We start from the raw sequence: 26,006 nt of genomic DNA, 5'->3' as shown, positions 1-26,006 counted from the left end.
AACCTATCCCGGCTGCTAAAGAGAAATGAATATTCACTCTTCCTCACACTCTCATGGGCGTGGAGAGGAGTGAAAATTCATTTAACTTTAATAATGGGCAGTGATAGCCGCAGGCTGCGGATAACACTGCCTGCTATCAGGGCCGGCAGACCATGGCCCTCGCTCCCTCAGGGGCCCCCAGCTCATGCGGCCACTATGGGGCCCGTAAGTCAGGGGGGCCTGGCACTAGCACTGCTCCCCCAGTGCGTGCCGCATTCTACTATGATTGAATTCTGATGCCGATACAGTTGAAAGCATTAATGAAGGAGAGAGCGTCAGATGATGCTCCCTCTCCCATCATTCACCTCTGCCTCAGCAGATGTAAAATAATGTCACTTCATTGCGTACCTGCTGTGTGCCAGGCAGACTGCAGTGCAGCTGATACCGAAGCAGAGCCGGAATCAGCATGGGAACTGAGGAGAGGTGAGTATTGTGTATATATATATATATATATATATATATTCTATACATCAGTGAGTCCTGGTGGCCATAATACTGTAGGACTACGGGGCTAGATTATATTCTATGGGGTGTGCTACACTACATTATATTACATGTGGGATTGCATTATATTCTGAGGGTCTACATTATATTCTGTGGGGGAGGGAGGCTGCATTATACCCTATGAGGGGGGCTGCATTATATTCCGTGCGGAGGGGCTGCATTATACCCTATGTGGGGGGCTGCATTATATTCTGTGGGGGACTGCATTATACCCTATGAGGGGGCCGCCTTATATTCCATGAGGGGGGCCACATTATATTCCATGAGGGGGACTAAATTACATTCTATGAATGGGCTGCATTATACTATATGAGGGCTGCATTATATTCTATGAGAGGACTACTTTATATTCTATGAGGGGGCTACCCCATCCCCTGCTACATAATTAAGACGTGTTCTAACTTATGTTGTATCCTGATATTACTGTGTTTTACCACACAAGTGGTGGTCTTTTATTTATTTCTATGTAGCTACATAGTGTGCCCCCAAAATGATTCTCTCTGGTGGGCCACAGTGCTCCAGTCTAAGGCTGAATGTGATAGCACCGTTAAAGAGGTTGTGTGCACATACCCATATAGCATGGGCTCAAAGCAGATTATAGTGTCCTATTACAAAATTGCAGTATAACTGTGTGACATCAACCACTTTATGGTCTCAATCAAACTATTTAAAAAAAACAAAACACAAAATAATGTTCAATGTATGCAAACTGTTACCTTGTGATTATGACAGCCACAAAATAACTAAAGATCAGCTAAATCAGCTATTTTCTTTATTTACAACGAGCATTAAGATTAGTTTTTGTTTAAAAATTAATCACTGAATGAATATACAGACAGGAATACATGACGGTACCATGTACAAATCCTTATAAAGCAGTCTATAAATCTAAACAAACATCACACAGAAAATATCGGTCACTCGATGAATGGTCTTAGTTTTCAGAACACGTCAATATTTGTGTTTTCTTTCCCTTTTTTCCCCATTCCTCTATATAATAGTTTGTGCTTGAGTCCTTCATGTCCTTTTCACCTTCAGTATGCTGGGCTCAATGTGTCTTGCTGACCACATTTACTAGTGATTCATCTTTGCAGCTATCTTCCCAGAGGTTACGATGTAAAATCAGCAAAATGTTAACACTGAATAAAAATAAAGAAACATAAAAGAAAAGTTTAAACATACACTCAATTTCAAAAGAGAAGATCTCGGTGACGACAAGAGTTGCCGCACACCTATTTGTTATGGCTCCACAAAAAAAAGACTTTGGTTGCGAGTAATAAAAGAAAGGAAAAAAAAAAACAACATGAAGTCAGTTGTCTTAAGTGAAAGCCCAAGCCGGATTGTAGGAATGTAAAAACAAATGAAAAAGAACAGATGAGCTTCAGATGTGGACAGGCTCAACAAAATGCCATCGCCTTCCAAAGCCTCAGTCAAGTCCTCTGGGCTTAACATATCTGGCCAGGGTCAGACCAATAACAAACCACAAAGGACCTTTGCATGCAACACTGTTGTAAGGAGACAAAGCAAGATTGTGTGTGTTTAATGTGTATCAATTACAAACAATAACAAATGAAAGCAATCTCCCTAATGAGGGACACTTCATCACCCTTACATGTTAAGAACAAATTCCAGAGGTTGGAGACTGAAAAGCAAACAGTGCAACTTCCTTCTGTGAAAGACAGACGCAGCAGCCAGTGAGCTCCAGCTCTGTGGCCACTTAGCGGTGCTAATTCCCATTAAAAAGACTATAAATACAGAGCGCAGGTTTATATACAATAAAATACGAGAATGTAAACCAGGGACCTTGCAGTTCTCCAAATGAATATGAAACTGTTCTGTGTTAGCTTAACCCCTTCGTAACCTTTCATGGTGGTGGGCGCAAGCCGCAAGGTCAAAGGCAGGTGACAAGTAGTTATGTGGACGGGAGAACTTGGCGAATGTCGTCAGCCATATTGTTCCATTCTTTCTACAGAAGTACATACGCAAGCGAATGCACTTATTTCCACCAATCTTGAGGATCAGCCCCCAGCAGTATGGAGTGGAGTGGGTGAGTTGGCAGTGAGGTGCCTACAAAACTGTAAATTACCGATAACAGACATTGCGCCTGAGACCTGTTAAGGAAAAGATTCAAGGAAGAAGGTTTATCGCACCTAGAAAGTCTACACAGCTCTTCATAATCATTTGAAACACCAAAGTCTCACCAATGTCCATGAGATGAACTATACTTAGAGGGTTTTTAAGTCTAAGGCTAAGTTTACATGTCCAGTACTGATCAGTTAGAATTGATCCAGAAGCAATCAGTTGGCAAAAAAGTGGTGCAGATACAATATTTTTGTCCGTTGTTTAAAAAAAACAAAAAAAAAAACAAACAAACATGGATTTCAGCTCATTTCACTTTTTTTAACATTGAAATCTATTGAAAATGGTTTCAATAAATAGCCATCCGTGTTCTCCATTTCAAATGGGTCCAGTAAGCAAATAAACAGATCCTTTTCAAATTAAAGAAAATCAAATGGCTATTTAATGGATCCATTATCCATAGACTTCAATATTAAAAAAACAAAAACAAATCCAGCTGAAATCAGTTTTTTTTATTTTTTTTTAAATGGACAAAAGTTGTGTCTGCACAACTTTTTTGTCAACGGATTGTTGCTGGATCCGTTCTAACGGATGATTACTGGGCATGTGAACTTGGCCCATGGAGAAACGTCTGCAGTCATTCTATGTATTCCCTCTGCGAGAGGCCTGTCCGCATAATCTGCACACTTGCGTTTGAGAGCAGGACCAGTCTTGTCTGGCTTCTCGCAATAGAAGAGAATAGAAGCCGGATGATACGAGTTGGCACATAATCACAAGTATGGAAATCGCATAAGTGTGGTCACGTGACTGCCATTCGCGTGGGGTACACGGGAATTGTGAGGCCATGCGCATTGCATATTGTCACGATCCGGCAACCTGCAATCACATAAAGTGACAGCAGACTTTTCTTCTTAAGGGCCCGTTACACTAAGCGATATCACTAGCAATATCGCTATAACGTCACTGGTTTTTGTGACGTTCCAGCGATATTGCTAGCGATATCGTTATGTGTGATACCTCTGACCGGCTCCCCTGCTGGTTATAGCTGATCGCGCGAGAACATCCTGGGCCGTTTCTCGTCGTCCGCTTCCTGCTGTGGCGACGAGCGACGCGTGGACGCAGGCGGGAGGATGTCAGGATCGCCTCGTCTGACAGGTAAGTAGCGACCGCCGACTGCTGCTAGGTCGCTGGTGAGATCTGCAGCTCACTAGCGACCATTTAGCGATGCACCAGCGATCCTGACCGGGTCATATTGTTGTCGGGATCGCTGGTGCATCGCTAAGTGTAACGGTACCCTAAGTCAGGAAAACCCCTGTAAAACAACAGAACACATTTAACATCAGACACCATGTTGCTCTTGTGTAGAGCTGAAATCGCTGCAGTTCTGTTCTTCATTTCGGGCTCGCTCTTCTCTTGCAATTCTCTTTGTTAGGCCACTAAAATACTTCTCACGGAAGGAGTTGTGACCTTGATACAGTAAATTCTGCGCATCCTCCAAATGTGCATACTGGTCTTTTCCCTGTTAGGAGAGTGCACAAAAGAACCATCATGTTATGTCATGTCCATAAATACAAGAAATAAAACATGATATGACTTTTATTCACCCACTATAATGCATTTCACCCCGGAGTTTGCTTACTATGTGAAGTTTTTTTTTTTTTTTTATTCATCTGTTTCTGAGTTAAACTGCCCATACCCATTTGATTAGCAATGGCCAAACCCACTGACTTCAGAGGAACTAGTTGATATGTGCAAAGATGTTCTCAGATGGCAGATGTCTGGGCAATAGAATGGTTAGGAATGTTGGGGCAGCTATTTAAAAGGGTTTACTGACTCTTTTTTTTGCCCAGTAAAATAACACTTAAATTCGCCTTCATTGTTGGTGCCGTTTCAGCAGTGCTGGCCCTGGCACTCCGGAGGCTCACATGACATTATATCACGCAATCACTGCAGACAATCAGCGCTGGCTTCACTCTTCCATCCTTCGGACAAATCAAGACATCAGGAGAAGTGAGAGAGTATCCCCAGCTCTATCTTACTACGGATGTCTTGATTTGTCTGAAGGATTGGAGAGTAAAGACAGCGCTGATTCGCCATAGGGATTATGTGAATAAATTGGTGAATCAAGGAAAATGATGGGAGTCTTTATTCAAATAAAATGGATTTTTCTGTCTGTGCTTTTTTCCATTAGAGGATTAGTAAGTGGGGTGTCTGATAGACTCCTTTCCAATACTAACCACAGGGCTTGATGCCAGCAGTGATATTTGATACTTCACAGCTGTTATCAACTGCCAACTACCATTACCCCGTTTGCCACCGCAGCACCAGGGCCATCGGGAAGAGCCAGGCAAAGCGTCAGAATTGGCGCATCTAATGTGGTAGGCCAATTCTGGGGGAGCAGTAGTGTAATGTGTGACCCCGCTCCATCCACTTCTATGGGAGTAGTGGTGTAATGTGTGACCCCCCCCGCTCCATCCACTTCTATGGGAGTAGTGGTGTAATGTGTGACCCCCCCCCGCTCCATCCACTTCTATGGGAGTAGTGGCGTAATGTGTGACCCCCCGCTCCATCCACTTCTATGGGAGTAGTCGTGTAATGTGTGACCCCACTGTCCACCTCTATTGGAGTAGAGTTGTAGTGGATGGAAGGGGGTCACACATTACACCACTGCTCCCATAGAAGTAGACAGAGTAGGGTCACATCTTAAATACATTAAATACTACATATCTAATCCCATCCTGTGTGATACACTCCACTGAGCTCAATATCTAATCCCATCCTGGGACAAACTACATTTAGCCCTGTATCTAATCCCAGCGTGTAAAGGCCCCTTTACATTTAGCGATGCACCAACGATCCGACCAGCAATCTGACCCGGTCAGGATCGTTGGTGCATCGCTAAATGATCGCTAGTGAGCTGTCACACAGGCAGACCTCACAGCGATGCAGCAGCGACGCAGCGAACGATAATCACCTTTCACACACAGCGATCCTGGCGTCCTCCCGCCCACGTCCACGCGTCGCTCGTCGGCGCCAGCAGGAAGCGCCCGACGAGAAATGGAGCCGGACATTCTCACGCGATCAACGATGGACAGCGGGGGAGCCGGTTGGAGGTAAGTATCACACATAGCAATATCGCTATAACGTCACAAAATCGGTGATGTTACAGCGATATCGCTATGTGTAAAACCCCCTTTACTCTAAGTATATCTAATCGCACACGTGATACACTTCATGTATCTAATCCCAGCTTATGATACACATGAGCAGCACTAACAGAATTGGCGCTGCCAGCTATCCTCAGGACACTGTACTTGTCAGTTTCACTGGCAGTTGCCAACAACACAGCTCCTCGCTGTGATCCTAAACGTCATCCTCTCTTATCATTTTAGAAACACCCAGAAGGGGAGGAGAGGAGTGACGTCACACACGTGTGAACAGACTCCGCCCACATTTACTGCAGTCGTAATGTGAGCTAGGTTTTCATGGCAAATTTCAGCAGCTGCCCTCCCTAGTGTTTAAAAGTGGAAATACCAACCATTTTTTTTTTTTAAAAATTATATATTTTACTTAAAAAATATTAACAAAATAAAAAAAATTTAATTGTTGGCAAAAAAAAAAAAAAAAAATATTGATGGCACCTTCTCTTTAACTTAGCTCATTGCTAATAGATGCTGAATGACAATCAACAAAGGCTTACATTACATAAGCCACAATAATTGTTATTCAGCTTTCCACAGACCAGTGCACATATATATCTATGTTTAATCAGATTTATTCCCCAACAAGACCCGGGTACTAGGTTTTTGTAACGCCATCACCTCCCTGGTACCATGAAGGCACACTAAAATGTGCAGGTGTCAACAGCTGGGGAGCCACAAGCAGAGGGGGACTGAAACCAACATGTGGCTTCTAAGCAAGTAGTTGGAAAGCACACCTATAAGGCTTTTATTAAAATATGAATGCAACTAGAAATCTATTTTTCACGCTATATAATACATAAGAAAAGAATTTACATACCGCAGATCTGTTTTATCTGTATTTATGTCTAAATTGTGTTTGTGCTGATGTTGGAATCTTTGTTATATTACCATTACAGAGTTTTCATTTTTATTTTCTCCAATATTGAAGATTAATCGGTCAAATGCTAAGAAAAATACTGCTGTAAAGTTGGATGAACATAGGAAATTACACATTTTGGCCTCGATGACCAGCAAAATTAAAATAAGAAAACAATAAGTATTTAAAATACAGATGTGAGAGAATCAGCATGGACTGAAAAAAGTTGAATAGTCAGCATCAGTGATGAGCGAACGTGCTAGGATAAGGTGTTATCTGAGAATGCTCGGGTGCTAACCAAATGGCTTTGGCGTGCTTGAAAAATTTGGAGTCCGCGTGGCTGTTTGTCAGCTGCAACACATGCATCTAAAAAAAAAAAAGAAACTAAAAAATACTTATATACTATATAATGATATATGAACTGGAAAGCTCAGATTGAGCAGGTTGCTCTTTGCAAGAAAAAGTGGATTCAAATGCAAGATAAATGGAATATAGTGGCTGCACGTGGGTGGCCGTGCTGACTGTATTAAGAGGATTTTGTTAAAGCGGAAGGAAGAGTTATACGGGGTCAGCTTGTAATTGCTATTAGTATGTTAAATAATACGAGTTTCTTAATTTTTGTTATGAGGCCTTTAATGATTAGTCTACAAACTGTACATTTGGTGCTTAGTAAGTAAGATAATAATCGATGTCTCGTGGATAGAAAATAAGTACCAGGTGTGAGGAGGCAGGAACCGTTTCGGCTAGCAATCTAAAGCAGACAGAAATATACAAGATCCCTTGTTTAAACTTGGTATAATTGGGAGCAAACACTCGCCGAACGCTCCAAAACAAACGCACTCACGAAAAACAGATTTTCATTGCTTCAGATTGAAAAGAGCCTCTGACAGAATTCCCTGCTTAGTGGATTAGGAGGAGAGCTGGAAATGAAGTCCGGAATAACAGCTTTATTCTGCAGGCAAATCTAAACTGTGAAATTAGAGAGTGTGAGGGAGGATCGCTGCTGGGAGCCAAATCCAAAGTGTGTCTAAAGATTCAGATCTTGACATAAGGCAGAAGAGAAGGTTTCTATACTGAGTGAATGGTTTCCAAACAATGTGGCGCAAACAAATGCTTAAATCTACTGCAGTTAAGTAGTGCAGTCAATTACCAAGAGGGTCATATAAATCTCACTCCTTTCACAGCCAAATTAGGCTCTGGAAATGCATAGAGGGTTAATGCCTCCAAGCATACTGGCCCCACAAACATATATCCGCAGTGCCAAAGAACTAGTAAGATAACACAAGCAAGATTATGGTATATACAATGGCTCAAGGTTGACTTCTTAGAAAAGAATGCCTTTACCCAATTTACTGGTCTATTATTCCTCACCTTCTGTAATACAGTTCATTATCAAGGAACCACGGAGCAAACGCGAGATAAAAAATAACCCCATTAACAGCTGGAAACTAGAAGATGCACTAGAATACATCTGGAGACAATGTTTACAAATGTAAAACATAGGCAGACTGGGCGCAATAATGAAAAAGCAATAGTATGCCTAGTATGCCTTACTTTAGGGATATAGCAATGCCACATGAGCAAAGCCTATATGATGGCACAAAGATGGCCTACTGTTCATAACTAAAGAGTGTTCCTCCCTGTGATGCTACTGAAAAATGTGAAAACCTCGACGCCAGACTAACTCCACCATGGTGATAATGATTGTAATGCAGGTAACATTAACCTGTACTTAGAGAGATATCACAGTGTTATCTGTGGCATTATATAGGACTGCAGGTAACACCGACATTAACTGTACTTAAGATATCACAGTGTATAGCTGTGGCGTTACACAGGACTGCAGGTAACATCGACATTAATGGACTTCGAGATATCACAGTGTATATCTGTGGCATTACATTAAATTTTCAGGTAACCTCAACATTAACTGTACTTAGAGAGATATCACGGAGTTATCTGTGGCATTACATAGGACTGCAGGTAACAATGACATTAACTGTACTTAGAGAGATATCACAGTGTTATCTGTGGCATTACATTAGGACTGCAGGTAACATCTACTACATTATTGTCACGATCCATTTTTGGATCTGTCAGATTCTAGGTTCTCTGATATAAACTTTTTTCCTTTCAGGCCATCGGGGGTTATATCAGTTTTTGCCCCCGGTGGCCGCTGGTGTTACTACATGTTTAGTCTGCTAGTGGAGACCACTCCCGCCTTCCTATATAAGGTCACCTGGTACACCAGCTGACTGTGGTAATAGCAGGTCCTTTGCAAACCAACCTTTGAGAAGAGAAGAGCTATCTGGAGCAGTGCTTTTTGCAGCCTATCTGGAGCAGTGGTGTTTCTGCTGAAGGCTGAGTTCAGGTGCCTTAAGGCCCTGTCACACTAAGCGATATCGCTAGCAATATCGCTATAACATCACTGGTTTTTGTGACGTTATAGCGATATTGCTAGCGATATCGCTATGTCTGATACTTACCTCCGACCGCTCCCCCGCTGGTTATCGCTGATCGCGCGAGAACGTCCTGGACGGTTTCTCGTCGTCAGCTTCCTGTGGCGCAGGCGGGAGGACGTCAGGATCGCCTCGTCTGACAGGTAAGTAGCGACCCCCGACCGCTGCTATGTTGCTGGTGAGATCTGCCTGTGTGGCAGCTCACTAGCGACCACTTAGCGATGCACCAGCGATCCTGACCGCGTCATATCGCTGGTCAGGATCGCTGGTGCATCACTAAGTGTGACAGTACCTTTACTCTGCTGCCTCGGAGCACTGGCAGCAGAGAAAGCTAAGTTGTTTGTTTTTCCCTGTCCGTTATTTTTCCTTGTGTTGTATTAGTACAGCGGTGCAGTACGCCGCTCCCAGGTCGTTGGAGGCCGCCATGTCCCTTGCCATCCGGGTAGATAGACGCCTCAGGGAGAGACATACACCAAATGTGCCCCCGGTAGTACTTGTTAGGGAGGACACACCAGAGCTGACGGACGAACCCATGCAAGTGGGAGGAGCTAGGTCCCAAACGGTGTCGCCTGCGATTCGTGGTGATGTGGGGGCATGTTTTTACTGTGGGCAGACCGGTCATTTTATCGGGGTCTGCCCAGTTCGCGCTAAAACGTCTGTACCATCCAAGAAGCCGCATCCCCCTGGTCGTGCGGAGGGAGGCGACCAGGGAGTGTATATTTCCTCCATTTTGTCTCCTCAGTTTACCCTGTCAGCAGAGGTGGTAGTTGGCGGGGTAACTGAGTGCATACCGATGATTGTGGACAGTGGAGCAGGAGTCAATTTGGTGGACGCCCACTTTGTCCAGACCCATGGCCTGAGGTGTAGGACACTAGCTAATCCCCTAAGCATCCAGGCCATTGACTCGGTCCCACTTAGCCAGGGGAGGTTGACCCAAGTCGTGGATAATATACATCTGCGTATAGGGACTCATCATGAAGAGTCCCAGTCATGCTATGTCTTGGGGGGAATGCCATCACCTATCGTTTTAGGCCTCCCTTGGTTGAAAAAAAAACACAACTCGGTAATAGATTGGCGGTCTAGGGAAGTAGTCGGCTGGGGTCAGTCGTGTGAGGGCTGCTGCCTGGGGGCTACTGTCTCGGCTGTCATTCTACAGCCATCCCCTTCTTCTCCAGTTGGGGCAGTAGAAGTGCTGCCAGGGAGTAGGGGCAAGTCTCAATCCTTACCACAAGCTAACCCTGAGTGTCAGAGTCCTCGTAGGAGGAGGGGTCAGAGGAGGGTGGTGGTTCCCTCTCAAAATTGTGGGGGTGTGAGTTTGGTGAAACAGGGGGATGCCTCTGTTGTCAGTTCCTTGAAGTGGAAGTGTGCTGCTGGGGTCTGGTGATCGGCCATCCTCGGCCTGGGGACTTACCAGCTGGAGTTACCCCCAGTAATGCCCATATACAACTCATTCCCCAGGTCGGCGCTCTGGAGATTTGTGGCACCTCAAGAACATACGTTATTGTCACTTCCATCAGTCTGCGTTTCCCATAAACATGAGAGTCAGGTGGTGGCTGAGGTGAACTCTGGTGGAGCTGAGCGTCCTCACCGTAGGTGGTTTTCTGGTGAGGTACAGTTTTGAGGGTCCAGAGGCCCCTCATTGAAGGATAGGTACTGTCACAATCCATTTTTGGATCTGTCAGATTCTGGATTCTCTTATATACTTTTTTCCTTTCAGGCCATCGGGGGTTAATATCAGTTTTTGCCCCCGGTGGCCGCTGGTGTTACTACATGTTTAGTCTGCTAGTGGAGACCACTCCCACCTTCCTATATAAGGTCACCTGGTACAACAACTGACTGTAGTAATAGCAGGTCCTTTGCAAACCAACCTTTGAGAAGAGAGGAGCTATCTGGAGCAGTGATGTTTCTGCTGAAAGCTGAGTTCGGATGCCTTACTCTGCTGCCTCGGAGCATTGGCAGCAGAGAAAGCTAAGTTGTTTGTTTTTCCCTGTCCGTTATTTTCCCTTGTGTTGTATTAGTACAGCGGTGGGACCAGTGTCCGCACTTGCCAGTTCCCTAGTAAGGGACAGGTGCAGGGCAAGTGAGGGACTGAGGTATCCTGGTCGGCGACAGGTTGAAAGAACCTGTATAGGGAACGTGAGGAGAGTTCAGGGCACTTCCTTAGGAGAGTGCAGGAGGTGTCCATTTTCCCGTTCCTTATTGAAGGGCCCTCCATTGTAATTGTGTCCCCGGTGTCCCCTTGTTTGTCTTTTTTATTTTATTTTTTCTGTTTCAATGTTTTTTATTAATTTTAACATTTTTATGAGGGAGGGGGAATAGGGTACTGAACAAAAACAAGGGGATTAGGGTAGGGAGAACAAATCCCTGTAAAGACAGGGATATCCCCACAAAGTGGGGAAATAGACAGCCAAACATACAAACTGTACATTCAATGCAGTACTTCCAAAGCAAAATATTATATAATATCAATAATACACAAATCAATTGTTGCTTAAATACAAACCTGTAGGAAGACAAAGGTAAAAAGACAATGACAAATGCAAAGATCATTATACTTATATAATAGCCGTAAGAAAAATTAGTATACATATTGTGCTATAAAGTTTGCACAATTGTGATTGCTTAAAAAAAGAAAACAAAAGATCAATGCACTTATTATGCTCCTAGTACTTTAAAAAAAAAAAAAAAAAAAAAACACTGAAGTGCCCAAGTAAGTTATAAAAAATATGAAAGCCTGTCCTGTCCAGAACATACTGTGATGTCTCTAAGACTGAGTGGAGGCCAAAAAAAATTGGTTCAATCAAAAACTGAAAAGTGGAAATATTTCTTCAGACTGTTTTATATATAATCTAGATTACTCTATGACAAATGAATCAAATAAAATACGGTTCCTTGCAAAAAAAAAAAAAAAGCCTAGACGAAGATCCGATTTCAAAGTGGTAGAAGGTCCGGGAGAAGCCTTGGAGGACATTATTCCAATGCATTTAAGAAAGTCATTCCTCTCATCCGGGGTAGAGATAGGAACCAATTTCGATGCGTATTTAACCTGAAGAGTGGAGGATTGAGTCCAGTTGTACGGAATCTCTGCTCGTCGGAGTTCATATGTAGTAAGGGAAAATGCTTTCCTTTTCTGTAAAGTGTCCTTTGAAAGATCTTTGAGAAAAATCAGATGACTATATTTTGAAGACAGGAATCTTGGACCTTTGGAGATACCCAGCAACGTGTTTCTCACCCAATTGGGGTAAAAAGATACTATAGTGTCTCTTGCTAAATCATGAGGGAGAGCGGATGGCCTGCGAATCCTAAAAACCCTTTCAATCAGACACTTCTCATTGATGTCAGGGAACAAATGAGAGACCATTGACAATATGTAACCCTTCAGTTGGGGAGCCTGGATTGACTCAGGAATCCCTCTGATCTTCACATTATTTTTTCTTCTAAAGTCTTCAAAGTTGGCCATATTAATTTTGAGAGAAGTAATGTCTTTTTGTAATTTATCCAGGGAATCTGAAAATGCAGGAAGGATCTGCAGCTGACTTGAGTCTAAAATCTTGTGATTTCTAAGAGATTCAGGTATTTTTGGTCTTTTGTGGCATTACCGTAATCCTTCGCAGAATTCGGGTAGGAGTCGTCGGTTAAACGCATCAGGGTATCTTTGAAGTTGCCTTTCACAAAAACTTCAGATGCTTTAGATTTATTTTGCATCTTAAACAGATTTCCCTGAAGGGTAGGAGTCCCCATAGAGGTGTTCAGCGAGTCCAAAAAAGCTTTGCACAAACTGACCATAAAACCTTCGATCAAATAGATTTTTATTAATCAGAATTAAAAATACAGAATATACAGTAAATCTTCCACAAACAATAGATGTACAAATTGAACATCCCTGTTCCCCCCTCCCCCCCCCATGTAGACAGCTTGTATAACTCTATTCTCCATAAGATTTCTCTTACACTGTAATTTACCATTAGTCATCCTTTTTACCCATATTGTCAATCAAACCATACAAAACAGAAATGTTCCTATGTCCGGGTATTAATGGTCTATCCACAACACCAGCATTGTAAAATATAGCAAATTCCCATCAGTTAACTGTACCGTATTGTAGCCAGGGATTCCACAACCTCTCATAGGTTTTAGAATTGCCTCTTTTAGCATATATCCTCTCCTCCAGCTGGATGATACAAGACACCTGTTTCACAAACTCTCTCCCAGAAGGTGGTTCTTTCCTGATCCAGTTCCTCGCAATCAGCTTCCTTGCTACATATAGTAGTCTGGCTATAGCAAGCTTTGCACTATTAACTATTTCAATTTCCTCCACATATCCCGGTATGCAGACCAGTGGGTTTTTCGGTATAACACTTCCGTAAGCCCCTTCTATTCTGTTAATGACATTAAACCAGAACGCAGATAGCCTGGGACAAGTCCACATCATATGAAGGATTCCGGCATCAGACCCCCCACATCTTGGACAGTCAGAGTTGTCCCTCAGCCCCATTTTAAACATCAGAAGGGGGGTACGGTACACACGATGGATCACATAAAGATGGGACAACCTAGCTGGTTCACTCATAGTGAGTTTGGGGACATATTCTAGGACGCTGTCCCATACCTCGTCAGTCATCACCCCAATCTCTCACTCCCATTTGGATCTTGCTTTAAGTGGGAACCCCATTAAATGTGTATGCAATATATCTTTGTAGGTGTTAGAAATTACCCCTTTTGTAAGTCCAGCACCACCACATATATAGTCCAACACTATGTCAGATTGTATCTGCAGGTTTCTGGAAAGTTTTTGAGCCGTAATGGCATGCTGTACCTGACAGTAGTGGTACCATTCAGAATCCGACACCTGAAACTCACTCTGTAATTGCACAAACGGTCTCAGCTCCCCGTTATCCATAATTTGAGACATTAATGTCAGCCCCCTACGTTTCCAGCCTTCCAGTCTCCCAAGTTTCTGAATCTCTGGGAGGTTACTATTATCCCATATAACCATGAATCTAGTCAACCCGGTCACCCCTCTCACCATCTTTAATCTGTTCCACAGGTCTTGTAAGAGTCGCAGAGTGGGACACCCGTCTCCCATTACACCCATCTTCCCATCCTCTAGGCCAAGTATCAACGGGCTTCTATTTAGTACGTATTCCAGCACTCCTCTGATGACGCCTGCCTTCTCTTGATTAGACCACCCTCTGAGATGTTGACTTTGGGCAGCTAAAAAATACAGTTCTGGATTTGGTAGTGCCAGTCCCCCCTCATCCTTTGGTCTTTGCAAGGTTTCAAGCCTTATTCTAGGTTGTTTCTTACCCCATACCAAGGCCCTAAACAGTGAATTCACCACTCCGAACCTTTTCTGCGGTATCGAGATTGGGGAGTTGTGTAATATATATAAAAGCTTGGGCATTAAAACCATTTTAAGTGGATTAATCCTTCCCACCACCGACAAGTGTAATTTGTTCCAAGTATCCACCTTAGTTCTTAGAATTGCCAGTAGAGGTACTAGATTAGTATTAAGGTACTCAGTCACCGGTAGGGAAACCTGTATCTCCAAATATTTAAACATTTCCACACATTGTAGTTTGTTGGTCCCTATGTCTTCCTGAGTCCATACCACCTCCTTGTCCACTTTAAATAGGCTTGATTTAGACCAATTTATGGTCAGTCCTGAGATCTCACCGAACCCCTCAATGGTCTGCACAGCATGATCCAATGAAGCCGAGGGGTCCCCTAGGAATAACAAAAGATCATCCGCATACAGGGCCACCTTTTCCTCCAAATCGCCATATTGAAACCCCTTTATTGCCTTGCGTCTAATAGCAGCCGCCAATGGCTCTATTGCAATAGCGAACAGGAGCGGCGACAGTGGACAGCCTTGCCTCGTTCCTCTGTGCAGCTGTATTCCCGCGGACATTACCCCATTAATCTTAACTCTAGCTATGAGTTGAGTATACAATAGCTGAATCCAAGCTGTAAATTGAGGACCAAAGCCCATACTATGCAGCACTCTCCACAGGTATGACCATTCTACAGAGTCAAAGGCTTTATGGGCATCAAGTGAGGCTATCACCCTCCCACCTGGGTTATCGACTGGCAACTGCAGATTGAGATATAGTCTCCGTATATTGGCTGCTGTTGATCTGTTGGGCATAAACCCCGATTGATCCATATGGATCAATGTATCAACAACACCAGTTAGTCGGTTCGCCAGCACTTTAGCCAGTATTTTCACATCAGCTGTCAGCAAGGATATTGGCCTGTATGAAACTGGAATTCCTAGATTTTTACCGTCCTTAGGAATCACCACTATCACCGCCTCCCACATAGACGCAGGCAAAATCCCTTCTTTCATAGCCTCCTCAAACACTATTAATAGCTTGGGTAGCAGAATTTCTTCTAGGTGTTTGTATATTTCCGCAGGAAGACCGTCTGCTCCCGGGGCCCTCTCATTAGTCATGCCATGCAGAGCCATCTCCAACTCCTCTACTGTGATAGGAGACTCCAACTTATCCCTATCTTCCATAGATAGTGTCGGAAGCAGTCCCGATCCTAGAAATGCCTCCGCCCCCCCTTCCCTTCCCATTCTACTCGATGAATAGAGGTTCTGGTAAAAACCTGTGAAGACCTCCAGAATTTCGGGCGTCTCCGTAACCCTTGTCCCCTTTGCAGTATCCATACTATGTATAAATGAGCTGCCTCTCTGGGCTGCAGCTATAATCGACAATAGATGACCAACTTTTTCCCCTTCTTCGTAGAATCTAATCTTCTGAAAAGCCTGCTTCTTAGTTGCTTTATCTAGTAGTAACCTATTGACCCTTTCATGTGCCTGCCTAAGTGTCAGTTGAGTGTCGGGTGTAGCGTGCTGTGCCATTTCTATTTCCGCCCTAGTTAGGGCTTCCAGACTATCCACCTCATCTCGCTTAGTTTGTGTCTTTCTCCAACATATATCCCTGTATAGAATTCCCCGGAGATATGCCTTCATGGCGTCCCATACCACCAGAGGATGAGCACTATCATCATTATGGACAAAGAATTCCTCAATCTCCCGCATGATGCCCTGCATATTTATATGTTGTATCCAGGCCGGATGTAACTTCCACTCTCCCCTTGTCCCCCCTCTCAAACGCTCCCGTTTAATGGACACAAGGATGGGACTGTGGTCCGAGATCACTCTCGGTAAGTATTGCACATCCCCCACCACTGCATTAATCAACTCATTAGCTAATGCCATGTCGATGCGAGATAGGGTATTATAAGAAGCTGAATAGCAGGAGAAGCACTGTTTCCCGTCATTTCTTACCCTCCAAATGTCCATCAGACCCATTACCCGAACTAAATTGCCAAATGTGTCACTCAATACTCCCAACGGCCTCCTATTCCTGTCCCAATAAGAGTCTATTACATTATTATAGTCACCCACTATCAAAAGAGGCAATACTCCCCCTCTTCCTGAGAATTCCCAAGTCTCCCTCAGCTTAGTACTCGAGTAGGGGGGTGGAATATAAATAGCGGCAATGCACATAAGGTGGCCAAATAATTTATATTTGATGACTACACACTGCCCATCCGGGTCAATATGCACCTCTATTTCCTCATATTGTATTGAAGTATGAATTAGCACTGATACCCACCTTGCGTAGCTAGAAAAAGTAGAGTGATAGGCCCTCTGTATCCATCGCCTATTCAAGAGTCTCGTTGTGTCCGGTAAAAGATGAGTCTCCAGGAGGCATACCACCGATGGGCCCTGGTCTTGTATATATTTGAATATAGCTGCCCTTAGTTTTGTCAGATAAACCCCTAACATTCCAACTTAGTACCTTAAATCCCCCCCCCTCCATAGTGTTGATAACTGGAATTATTAATCGGTGTAGTTTTCCCCCTTGCTGTCTGAACCCATCCCTCCTCCTTCACCCTCCCCTTCACCCATCCCCCCCTCCTCTTCTCCCTCTTCCTAGTGCATATACTCTCAAAGACAGCTGGGTAATCTGGTCCCTTCATCTAATTGCATACGTAGAGCAACTATCTTCCCAGCTCCCCCCCCCAGTCCAGTTGTGTAGGATAGAAGATCCCATTGTATAACATCATCAATAATATAACAAAACATATAAACAATTCAAATTTTGGAAACTAACAATAAACACCCCCGCTGTGCCCAGCATTGGGAAACCACCAAATCTCAATCATTTCGCCCCGCCAAAGCCTCAATCTCAACCATATGCCAGTGGATCTGAAGAAGATCATATTCAGGAGATCAAGAGGCATATGATAAAAGGGCCAAAGAACCGATGGCAAAAAAAAAAAAAGACAGGAAAACCAGGAACAAGGCCGAAGCCTACCAAAAATCAGTTCTTCAACAGGAAAAAAACGGTTAAGAATTCCTTGCGAGACACTGAAAGATGTAATATGTCCTCAGCCGACCATCTCAGGCATAGTCCTCTTGACTAATCAATCAATTCCAGCTCATGTCTTCCCCCGGAGTTTATGCGCATTAATGTCAATCCATTGGTTAGCTTCTATCGGATCGATGAAAAATTGCACTTTATCAAGCGCCACCCTTAGTTTAGCCGGGAAAATCATGGAGTACTGCACTCCCAGCTCTCTAAGACGCTTCTTCACTCCTCCAAATTGCATACGCTGTTTTTGGACTGCAATAGAAAAGTCTGGGTAGATAGCTACTTTTTCACCATTCATGGCAAGATCCCCCATCTCTCTCGCCCTCCTTAGAATTATGTCTCTATCCCTATAATGGAGAAGCTTAGCAAGCATAGTGCGTGGTCCCCTACCCGGTGGTTGTGGCTGCATGGGAACTCTGTGTGCACGCTCCACAGCAAAAAAACTTGGTCAGAGTATCTGTGCCAAATTTCTCCCCGAGCCACTCTTCCATAAATTCTGTGGGGTTTCTCCCTTCGGATTTTTCCAGGAGGCCAACAATCCTTATATTATTACGTCTAGAGCGATTCTCTAGATCATCATTTTTGACCACTATTTCAGAGATTTGCTGAGCAAATCTTTTTTCTGCTTTCTGGAGTTTAGTGATGTGGTCCTCTGCTTGTCCCACTCTCTTTTCTACCTCTTCTGTTCTGGTATCAGCTTTTTTCATATCTTTTTTTAAACCAGCCACTTCAGATTGAATTCCCAGAACCTGCTGTGTCAGCGTGGTTAAGGCATTCTTACAGAAGGAGACCGCAGCAAATATGTCCTTCAGTGTGGGATTCTCATGATCGTCCCCTGTCTTCTGGGTCTCACCTGCCCCAACCACAGCTCCTCCATTTTGCGGCTGCTCCTCTTCCTCCCCCATCTCTCCCAGGGAATCCTCTGAATCATTCTCCTCCTCCTCCCCTTGTTTTCCTCCACATCGCAGGGAATCCTCCTCAGTTCTAGCAAACTTCTTCAGCTTAGCTGCAGCCTCCATACGTCTCTGACATTCAGTGTTGGCTCTCTCCGCCTCCTTCCTGGCCTCAGCTCCATCTTGTGAGCCGAGTACATCTCCCCTTCCTGCATCTGTCTCCGGCGGGTCATGGCTCCTCACCAGGGCTTCAGAATGCAGCTGCAGGTAGTCTCCCCCCTTATCTATCTGATCGTCTGGCCGAGGATATCAGTGGTGTCAGCGGGGCTGCGAATTACTCCAGGCACCAGAGGGAGAAACAGACCCTGCTTCCTTTCACATTGCCTGCCAGGCCACGCCCCCCGACCATAAAACCTTCAGTAGGGTAGTCATCTGAGGCGGGTATGGCATCTAGTAATAATGTATTTATCTCACTTTTAGTTCCCCCCCTCTGAAGAAGAGCTTGATGATAGAGGTTCATCTGATGCCTGATCACTGAGCGAATCGCTCCCAAGTTCACCATATAAATCATCCTCCGCAATAAATCCCTCCGAACAAAAACTGTCAAAATCGTTTGACAAGCCATTTTTATCTAAGTTTCCCATTCGATCTCCTTTGCTATGTTTATCATTATAGGATGACCCAAAAGACTCCAGACCAGCATCATTATACAGATGATTAGCACCTTTCATCCATGATCCCTCTACGTTGTTCTGGTGCACTGCCCCTTTAAATTTAGGGATAAGAGTAGAGGAACTGGGAAGCAAGCATCCATTAGTAACCCCTGTATGAATATTATGTTCATATAACTCTTTACCCCCATTATTCAGCCTGAGTCCAGTAGCATGTTCCCCAGCATCAAGAGGGGATTGTAGGTCTCTGAGTGCAGGGATATGACCCTGCAAAACTGCAAATATAGGGATAACTCCCTGCTCATCGCTCCCTTTAAGCTTCAGTTGCCGCTTCTGAACCTGGACCCTCCAATACAGACTGACCTGGGTATAAACTCTGGGGCCTCAGAACGCAGAACCATTCCTGCAGCTCTCTGCGCTGTGGATGCAGAGGACTGAGCAGGCAGACATGTCGCCATTATGACTAAATCACCGCCAGATCTCCTCGTCTGTGTCTCATCATCCATTCCTGCCTCGGCATCCTGACGCCTCCTCACAATGCTGGTAATTGGCGCCGGGGTCTTGACAGGAGCCGAATTCACCTCAGCTACTGCTGCCAGGACCCCACCGGGTATCTCCAGCCACGTCTGCCCTCTCTTAGCAACCGGTCCCACCGCGGCTCCTTCACACTTCTTCAGAGTTTCGGCCGCTGTTACAGGGGCCGCGGCAGGCGCGAGTCTCACCTCTACAGATGGCTCGTGAATCGCTGCTGCCGCTGTCACAGGGTGCTCACCGCCTCTTCCCATCGGAGTCCGCTGTGTCCTGGCATCCTGAACCGGCGCGCTCCTCCGCTGTGCTGCCCACTCTGCATTGCTGTGGTTTCTCTTCCCGGCTTGGTTTGACTCTGCAGGTGCCACCTCGCTGCTCCCCCGCTCCATCTTCACAGTCTTCTCCATGTGCAGCTGCAGGGCTGTCACAGACAGAACGCGGCTTCTCTCCCCAACGTTGTCAGCATGTGAGGAGATCACGGCCTGCTCATTCTGCTCACCACGCTCGCTCCTTCTGCTTCTGGGAGCCGCAACAGGCCTCCCCGCTGCGCTCCTCCGCTGTACCGCTAGCTCTGCTTCCACGCTGCTTCTCCTCCCGGCATCAACATTCAGTGGAGGTGGCTTCATGCTGCTCCTTGGTCCCGGCATCATGCTCCTAGAGGTCGGGGATGCCGTGACAGACTCCCTTGTCGATGTCATTCCATTCCTCTTCTCTGTTCCGGGCCTTGCTGTATTGACCTTCTTCCTCCCTGCAGGCAGTGTGGATGAGTCAGCAACTTTTGCAGACCCCTTTCTCTGCTCCATGAAAGGCTTTTTTCTTGTGTAATCTGCAGCAATCTTCTTATTTTCCATTCCAGGCATATTCTTTTAGCTTTTAGTCCAAAAAAAAAAGTCCACTTCAGTATGCTTTTAGCTGCTTATTCAATGAAAGTTGCAGGAGCTCCTGAGAAGTACCTTCCCCTGCAAATCACGCCTCTCTGTTGGTTTTTTGACCGACCGATCGTCGGGTCGGTCACACTGGGCAAGTCACCCCGTGACAATTATCTGCACTACAAGAGTTATTGTGTGTTCTCAGTAGTGTTACATGGGACTACAGGTAGCATCACATATAAACAGATGGCTAGTAAAACTTTATCTCGGTAGCATACTTCTACCTTACAGAAGACACAAACATATGCAGTGTGGTATAGCGTGACCATAGGAGCTACCACATGGATGTTCAATATGTAATAGATTTATCAAAACAAGTAAAAGAAGAGGTTAAGTTACGCGTACTTATTTTCTTTTTTTTGCATAAAGGTCTTAAGAAAATTAGAGCGAACCCTCCAATTTCTCCTTGTTCTGTTTTCTCAACATATACAGTCTCCATCTCTGAAGATATTGACTAACTAAACATAATTGGGCACACTGAGTGCCAAGTTATGTATGCCTAGTTTATGCATCATTATAGTGGATGTATGGACTTTCAATGGTACACAGGGGTTGTCAAAGACAGTTACACAGCAAGCAGTGATCCACTTATCTTTCTAGCATAACAAACATTAACTTGTTTAGGAAGTTGTGCTACAGCTCTTCTGATGAATCAAAGCAGACAGTGTTAAAGGGTATTTAAAATGCAAGATGATCATGAACGAGTGTTGCTTAAAACTAACGATGGGTGACACCCTGGATATTCGGCCAAACAGTTAAAAAAAAAAAAAAATAAAAAAGAAGTTTGGTTTGGGTACCAGAACAGTATCCGAACCCCATTCACTTGAATGGTGGGCCCGAACATCAATGTGCAGGACAAAGCGTCAAACACCGCATCTGATTGGCAGTAAAATCATTACCGCTGGTCAGAGAGCCGCGGTTCCAACTCTGTCAAATGAGCCTGAGCCTGCAGCTGTGATCAAAGATAAAGCTTAGGGTTACAGCCTGCAGCTGTCAGTTTTGCCTGGCTGGATATAAAAAATACAGGGGAACGCATACTGTTTTTTAAAATTATTTATTTAGAGCACAGGCGCCAACTGATGAATACTCCCATTAGCCGCCACCTGCTCTCGCTGTTATTAGCGACGGCAGACATTGGCTGATGGGAATAGCAGTTGCATCAGTTGAAACCAGAGACAGGAGGTAAACTTTTTACCTCCAATCACAGCTATGGGCTCACGCTGTCATTTGACAGCAAGGGAACCGCAGCTCTTTGATCAGCGGTAAAAATCGTTAAAGATGACAGCCCGAGAAATACCCGGCGATCGGAATGCCGAACCCGAACAGTAAAACAGACTTCCTCATGAAGTCCATGTTTGGAGTCTATGCCCGAACAGTAGGCGTTCGATACGGATCCTGAACTTTATTGTTTGGGTTTGCCCATCTCTACTAAAAACTTTTGCACAGAATAAAAGATAGTTGTACTCGGCGATGCATCATCCGGTGTAAACAGGACTCAAACTTCCAATCAGTCAGTGCACATTATTTACTTTTGTTGGCCTGTGCAAATAGGCATCAATCTATAAAAGTTTATCAAACAGAGTCGTATGGAGTCATTGGACAGTCTTCCTACCTACATCACCATGCTTTGGACACCCATAAATCTGTTCCTAGCTTATAGATTGTCCTTTCTTGGACCACTTGTGTTTGTTGGTAACCACTTTATACTGGAATACGCCACAAAACCTGACATTTTGGAGCTGCTCTGACTTCTTTGTCTAGCTACCACAATATGGCTTCCAATTAATAAATGTAGTATGTGATTAACATCTGTTATCAAGACATAATAAATGTAATTCACTTCACCTGCCATTGGCCTTAATGTTATGGCTGATTAGTGTTTAAATACATACTATCATCAGCATCACCACTAAAGCCAAATGTGTTCTAAGCCAAAAAAAAAAAAACAACAAAAAAAAGTTTTCTATAGAGGGTAAGGGCTTCTAACGAAAAATGACCTGTCTCTACATAGAAAAAAAATCCAGTCCTGAAATACTCCAGGACAAAGCCTCATCCTAGAGCAGCAAAAGATATTCACCATGAAAAGGAAGTCATTCTTAGCTCCAAGTACCCTACAGCAGAGCGTGCAATGTAAAGTCCTGGTGTCAATGTGCAAAGTATCTGCAGACCATCTGGTCTGTGAATTAGAAGCACCTGCCTGTTCGCCTGCCAAAGAGCAGTAAGTCATTTGTCTCAGAGCTACAATCAGGTGCTGTAATACAAACACTTAAAACCACAAAGAGTTGCTCAGCTAAACAGCCAATAATAAAATAACAAAAAAACAATAAAAACAAATGTCGATGCAGAATATTAGAGAAGAACAAAACACGCCAACCAAGCGTGGTCTGTGATGGGTTAACAAGAAATAAACTACTGAATGTTGCGGTTTGGGTTAAAAAAAAAAAAAAAAAAAAAAGAGCCTTGATTTAAGACCTGCCCAAGGATTACAAACAAAAAGGAGAGCGAAAATAAACAAGTGCCAAGGGTTTAAAGAGGAGGGAAACATGGCAAACTTTTTTTTGTTTGTGCCAAAGTCAACACTGTTGATCTGAAGAGTAACATGCACAATTTGTTATGTTAATGCCGGGGCTGTTTATCATTCCTTCTCGTTTTATCCTCAAACAGGCGGAGATGTCGCTTGCTGGGTGACCTTGCAGTGGGTTCCTTAAATCTGTGATGTTTTGACAAATGAAGTATAAACTGCAGATGGTCAACTCCTTGCATGGCGAACAGGTTAAGAACGCAGCCGTGTCAGGGATGAAGGAGAGTAGGCTCCCTGCTGGTGCACTGCGCAGCCACCGCCATATCACTTCCATCTCCACTTGTCAACACCTCATAATTGGCTCTCTCAAGAAGCGTCACTTGGCTTACATCAGTAACAAAATGTGCAGAAATCAAATCAAGCAATCTGCAGAAACTAGCAGGTGCTGGACAAGGTAAAAATGTTCCAAAAGCTTAACGACCCAGTCGTTATCATTGACTATACTTCACTAGACCTGGTAGGTGATGGCAAAACCACTTATTTATCTGGTAATGTTACTGAGCTACAGGGTGTATTATGCTCCAGAGCTGCAATCAGAATTCTGCAATCTCTGCTAGCTGGCTGCTCAGAATTTGCCCAAGTGATTTGTATCCCGGGAAGTGTAAAATGTGCATATAATGGAAGTACGTGTACTCCAATAGGTCAGGTTTTGCTGAAGTATTATTTTATTTTCTCAATTCCAAATAAATACACAGCATGTGTGCGTATTGTTTTTTTATAATCAAGGAGATTATATAATATATATATATATATATATATATATATATATATACACACACACACACACACACACACACACACACACACACACACACACACACTACTTTCTGCAAAGACTGACAGATTCAAGTCTATGAGTGCATCTCAGAAGTTCGTCTGCAGGGTGCGGTGAGGCCACAAGTGGCGGCAAGCTACATGCCACCACAATTCCAGCCACTGAGGTAGCCATGTTCCACAATCATGCAACAATCAGCCTGTGTGGGGTGGAAGAAGTTTTGACTATGTAGCCAGTGTATAGCCTCAAGGGATATTATTTTACAAATCAGGGTTTCCCCAACAGTAGAAAGCATTTTATCTGCAATAAGAAACTATTTGATTTTTGAGAGCGAGTAAGGAGAAGGCACCAATTAGCTGCAAAAAAAAACCCCTAAAACATATTATTTTGATCTTATTTGCAGATGAATAAAACTCTCTCAAGTCGATGAGTACTGTACATGTGAAAACTGGAAAATTCACAAATGCCATCCATGGTTCACCCAAGTGCTGTTTTTTTCTGTTTTTAATTGATGGGCAAAACAGACAAGATATTAGGACCAAAAGTGGATGAAAATCAGTTCCAGCGCACTGACAGACATCTGAATGAGGCCTTAGGCTGAGGACAGACATAATAGCCCCAATTCATCATTGATTCTCCACTTTTCTGGAGTAATCGGTTCTTTTTTATGGCTTTAGTCAACTCAAGTTCACACGGTCAGTAGTTGGTCAGTATTTTACATCCTTATTTGTAACACAAAACCCGGAGTGGAACAATCATAGGAAATTCTATAATAGAAACACGTCACCACTGGATGTGTTGAAGGGGTTTTTCTTCACTATACAGTAGAAAGTATTCTGCAACCATCCACCATTGCTGTCTTCTGTGGACGTCCAGGCCTTTTTGAGCTCCCAAGCTCCCCAGTGATTTTTTTCCATAATGTACCAAACTGTTGATTTGGCTACATGTTCTATCATGCCATCTCTCTGATGGATTTTGTTTGTTTCTCTTCCCCTGAGAGCTCCTTTGACAGCATGTTATGGGTTCACAAGAACAGCTTCCAAATGCAAATGCCATAGCTTCAAATCTTTTACCTTCTTAACTGATGATGGATTAAGTAAAAATAGCCCATGCAGCCCATTAACTTCTTTCCGACATCGGGCGTACATTTTATGCTGATGTCGGACTCCTTCCCTTTGATGTGGGCTCTGGCTCTGAGCCTACATCTACATCTTTCCTGGGACATGTCAGCTGTTTAGCGCACTAGTGACTCAGACAGGGACACTGAAGCAAACCGCGTTGTGATAGGGCAGTAGTGGCCACCAATTGGAGCAGAGGGGTGTGGAAAAGGCAACGCTGAAGCACGCCTATCGAGGTCTGAGTCGTCAGAATAGCTGCTGTGTGACAAGGTCCCAACGACCGCCGAAATCGTTATACGGATCGCCATATCGTTGCTGTGTCGTTGAGTAGATCTGCCTGTTTTACAGCTTACTAGCGACCATGTAGCGACTTACCAGCGATCCTTACCAGGTCGTATCGTTGTCGGGATCGCTGGAGCGTCGCTATGTGTAACGGGACCCTTAGACAAAAAGAACCTAGACATGTTTGGTGTCTATGAACTCGTAATGACCTGGAGAATCATAATGGCAGGACAGTCTTAGCATTTAGTGAACCTAGTAAAAAAAACAAACAAAAAACAAGTGTGGAATTGCACTTTTTTTTGCAATGTCACCGCACTTGGAATTTTTTTCCCCGTTTTCTAGTACACGACATGGTAAAACCAATGGTGTCCTTCAAAAGTACAACTCATCCCGCAATAAAAAAGCCCTCACCTGGCAATATTGACAGAAAAATAAAAAGAGTTATGGCTCTGGGAGAAAGGGGAGCGAGAAATGAAAACGCAAAAACGAAAATGCCTCCGGGGTTAAAAAGCGTTTGAGATGATTACCTTTGGTTCCTTTAAAAAGAGTCAGCTACATTTTAAAGGAGCTGCAACTCCTAAACTCTTGCACCAATTAAGATGTGAATATTCCCAAATTAAATCTGAAAGTGTGCACATTAAGGCCAAGTTGATTATGTAAGTGCATCTTTAAAATGTGTCACTGTCCAAATATTTCAGG

At 44.0% G+C, this 26,006-nt stretch overlaps 1 protein-coding gene across 3 annotated transcripts in view; it reads right to left on the bottom strand.

Annotated features, from left to right (window-relative positions):
- Positions 1-1,298: 1,298 nt before the first annotated feature.
- The window catches only part of TRMT11 (tRNA methyltransferase 11 homolog), an 87,970-nt gene continuing 63,262 nt past the window's right edge, over positions 1,299-26,006 (bottom strand). For 2 of the 3 annotated variants that reach the window (XM_073575763.1, XM_073575765.1), the window contains 2 exons: positions 3,970-4,141; positions 1,299-1,682 (listed from right to left, as the gene is read on the bottom strand). In XM_073575763.1, coding sequence (XP_073431864.1) covers positions 1,666-1,682; positions 3,970-4,141 — 189 coding nt within the window. In that variant the 3' untranslated portion in view covers positions 1,299-1,665. The remainder of the gene's footprint in view (positions 1,683-3,969; positions 4,142-26,006) is intronic. The other variant, XM_073575764.1, reaches the window with a different exon arrangement.

This window comes from Dendrobates tinctorius, unplaced genomic scaffold, assembly GCF_039654945.1.
Source record: "Dendrobates tinctorius isolate UK_male_01 unplaced genomic scaffold, ASM3965494v1 ptg000046l, whole genome shotgun sequence".
Classification (NCBI taxonomy): Eukaryota; Metazoa; Chordata; class Amphibia; order Anura; family Dendrobatidae; genus Dendrobates; species Dendrobates tinctorius.
Note: the sequence above shows the minus strand (reverse complement) of the source record. Positions and strands in the feature narration are given on the sequence as shown.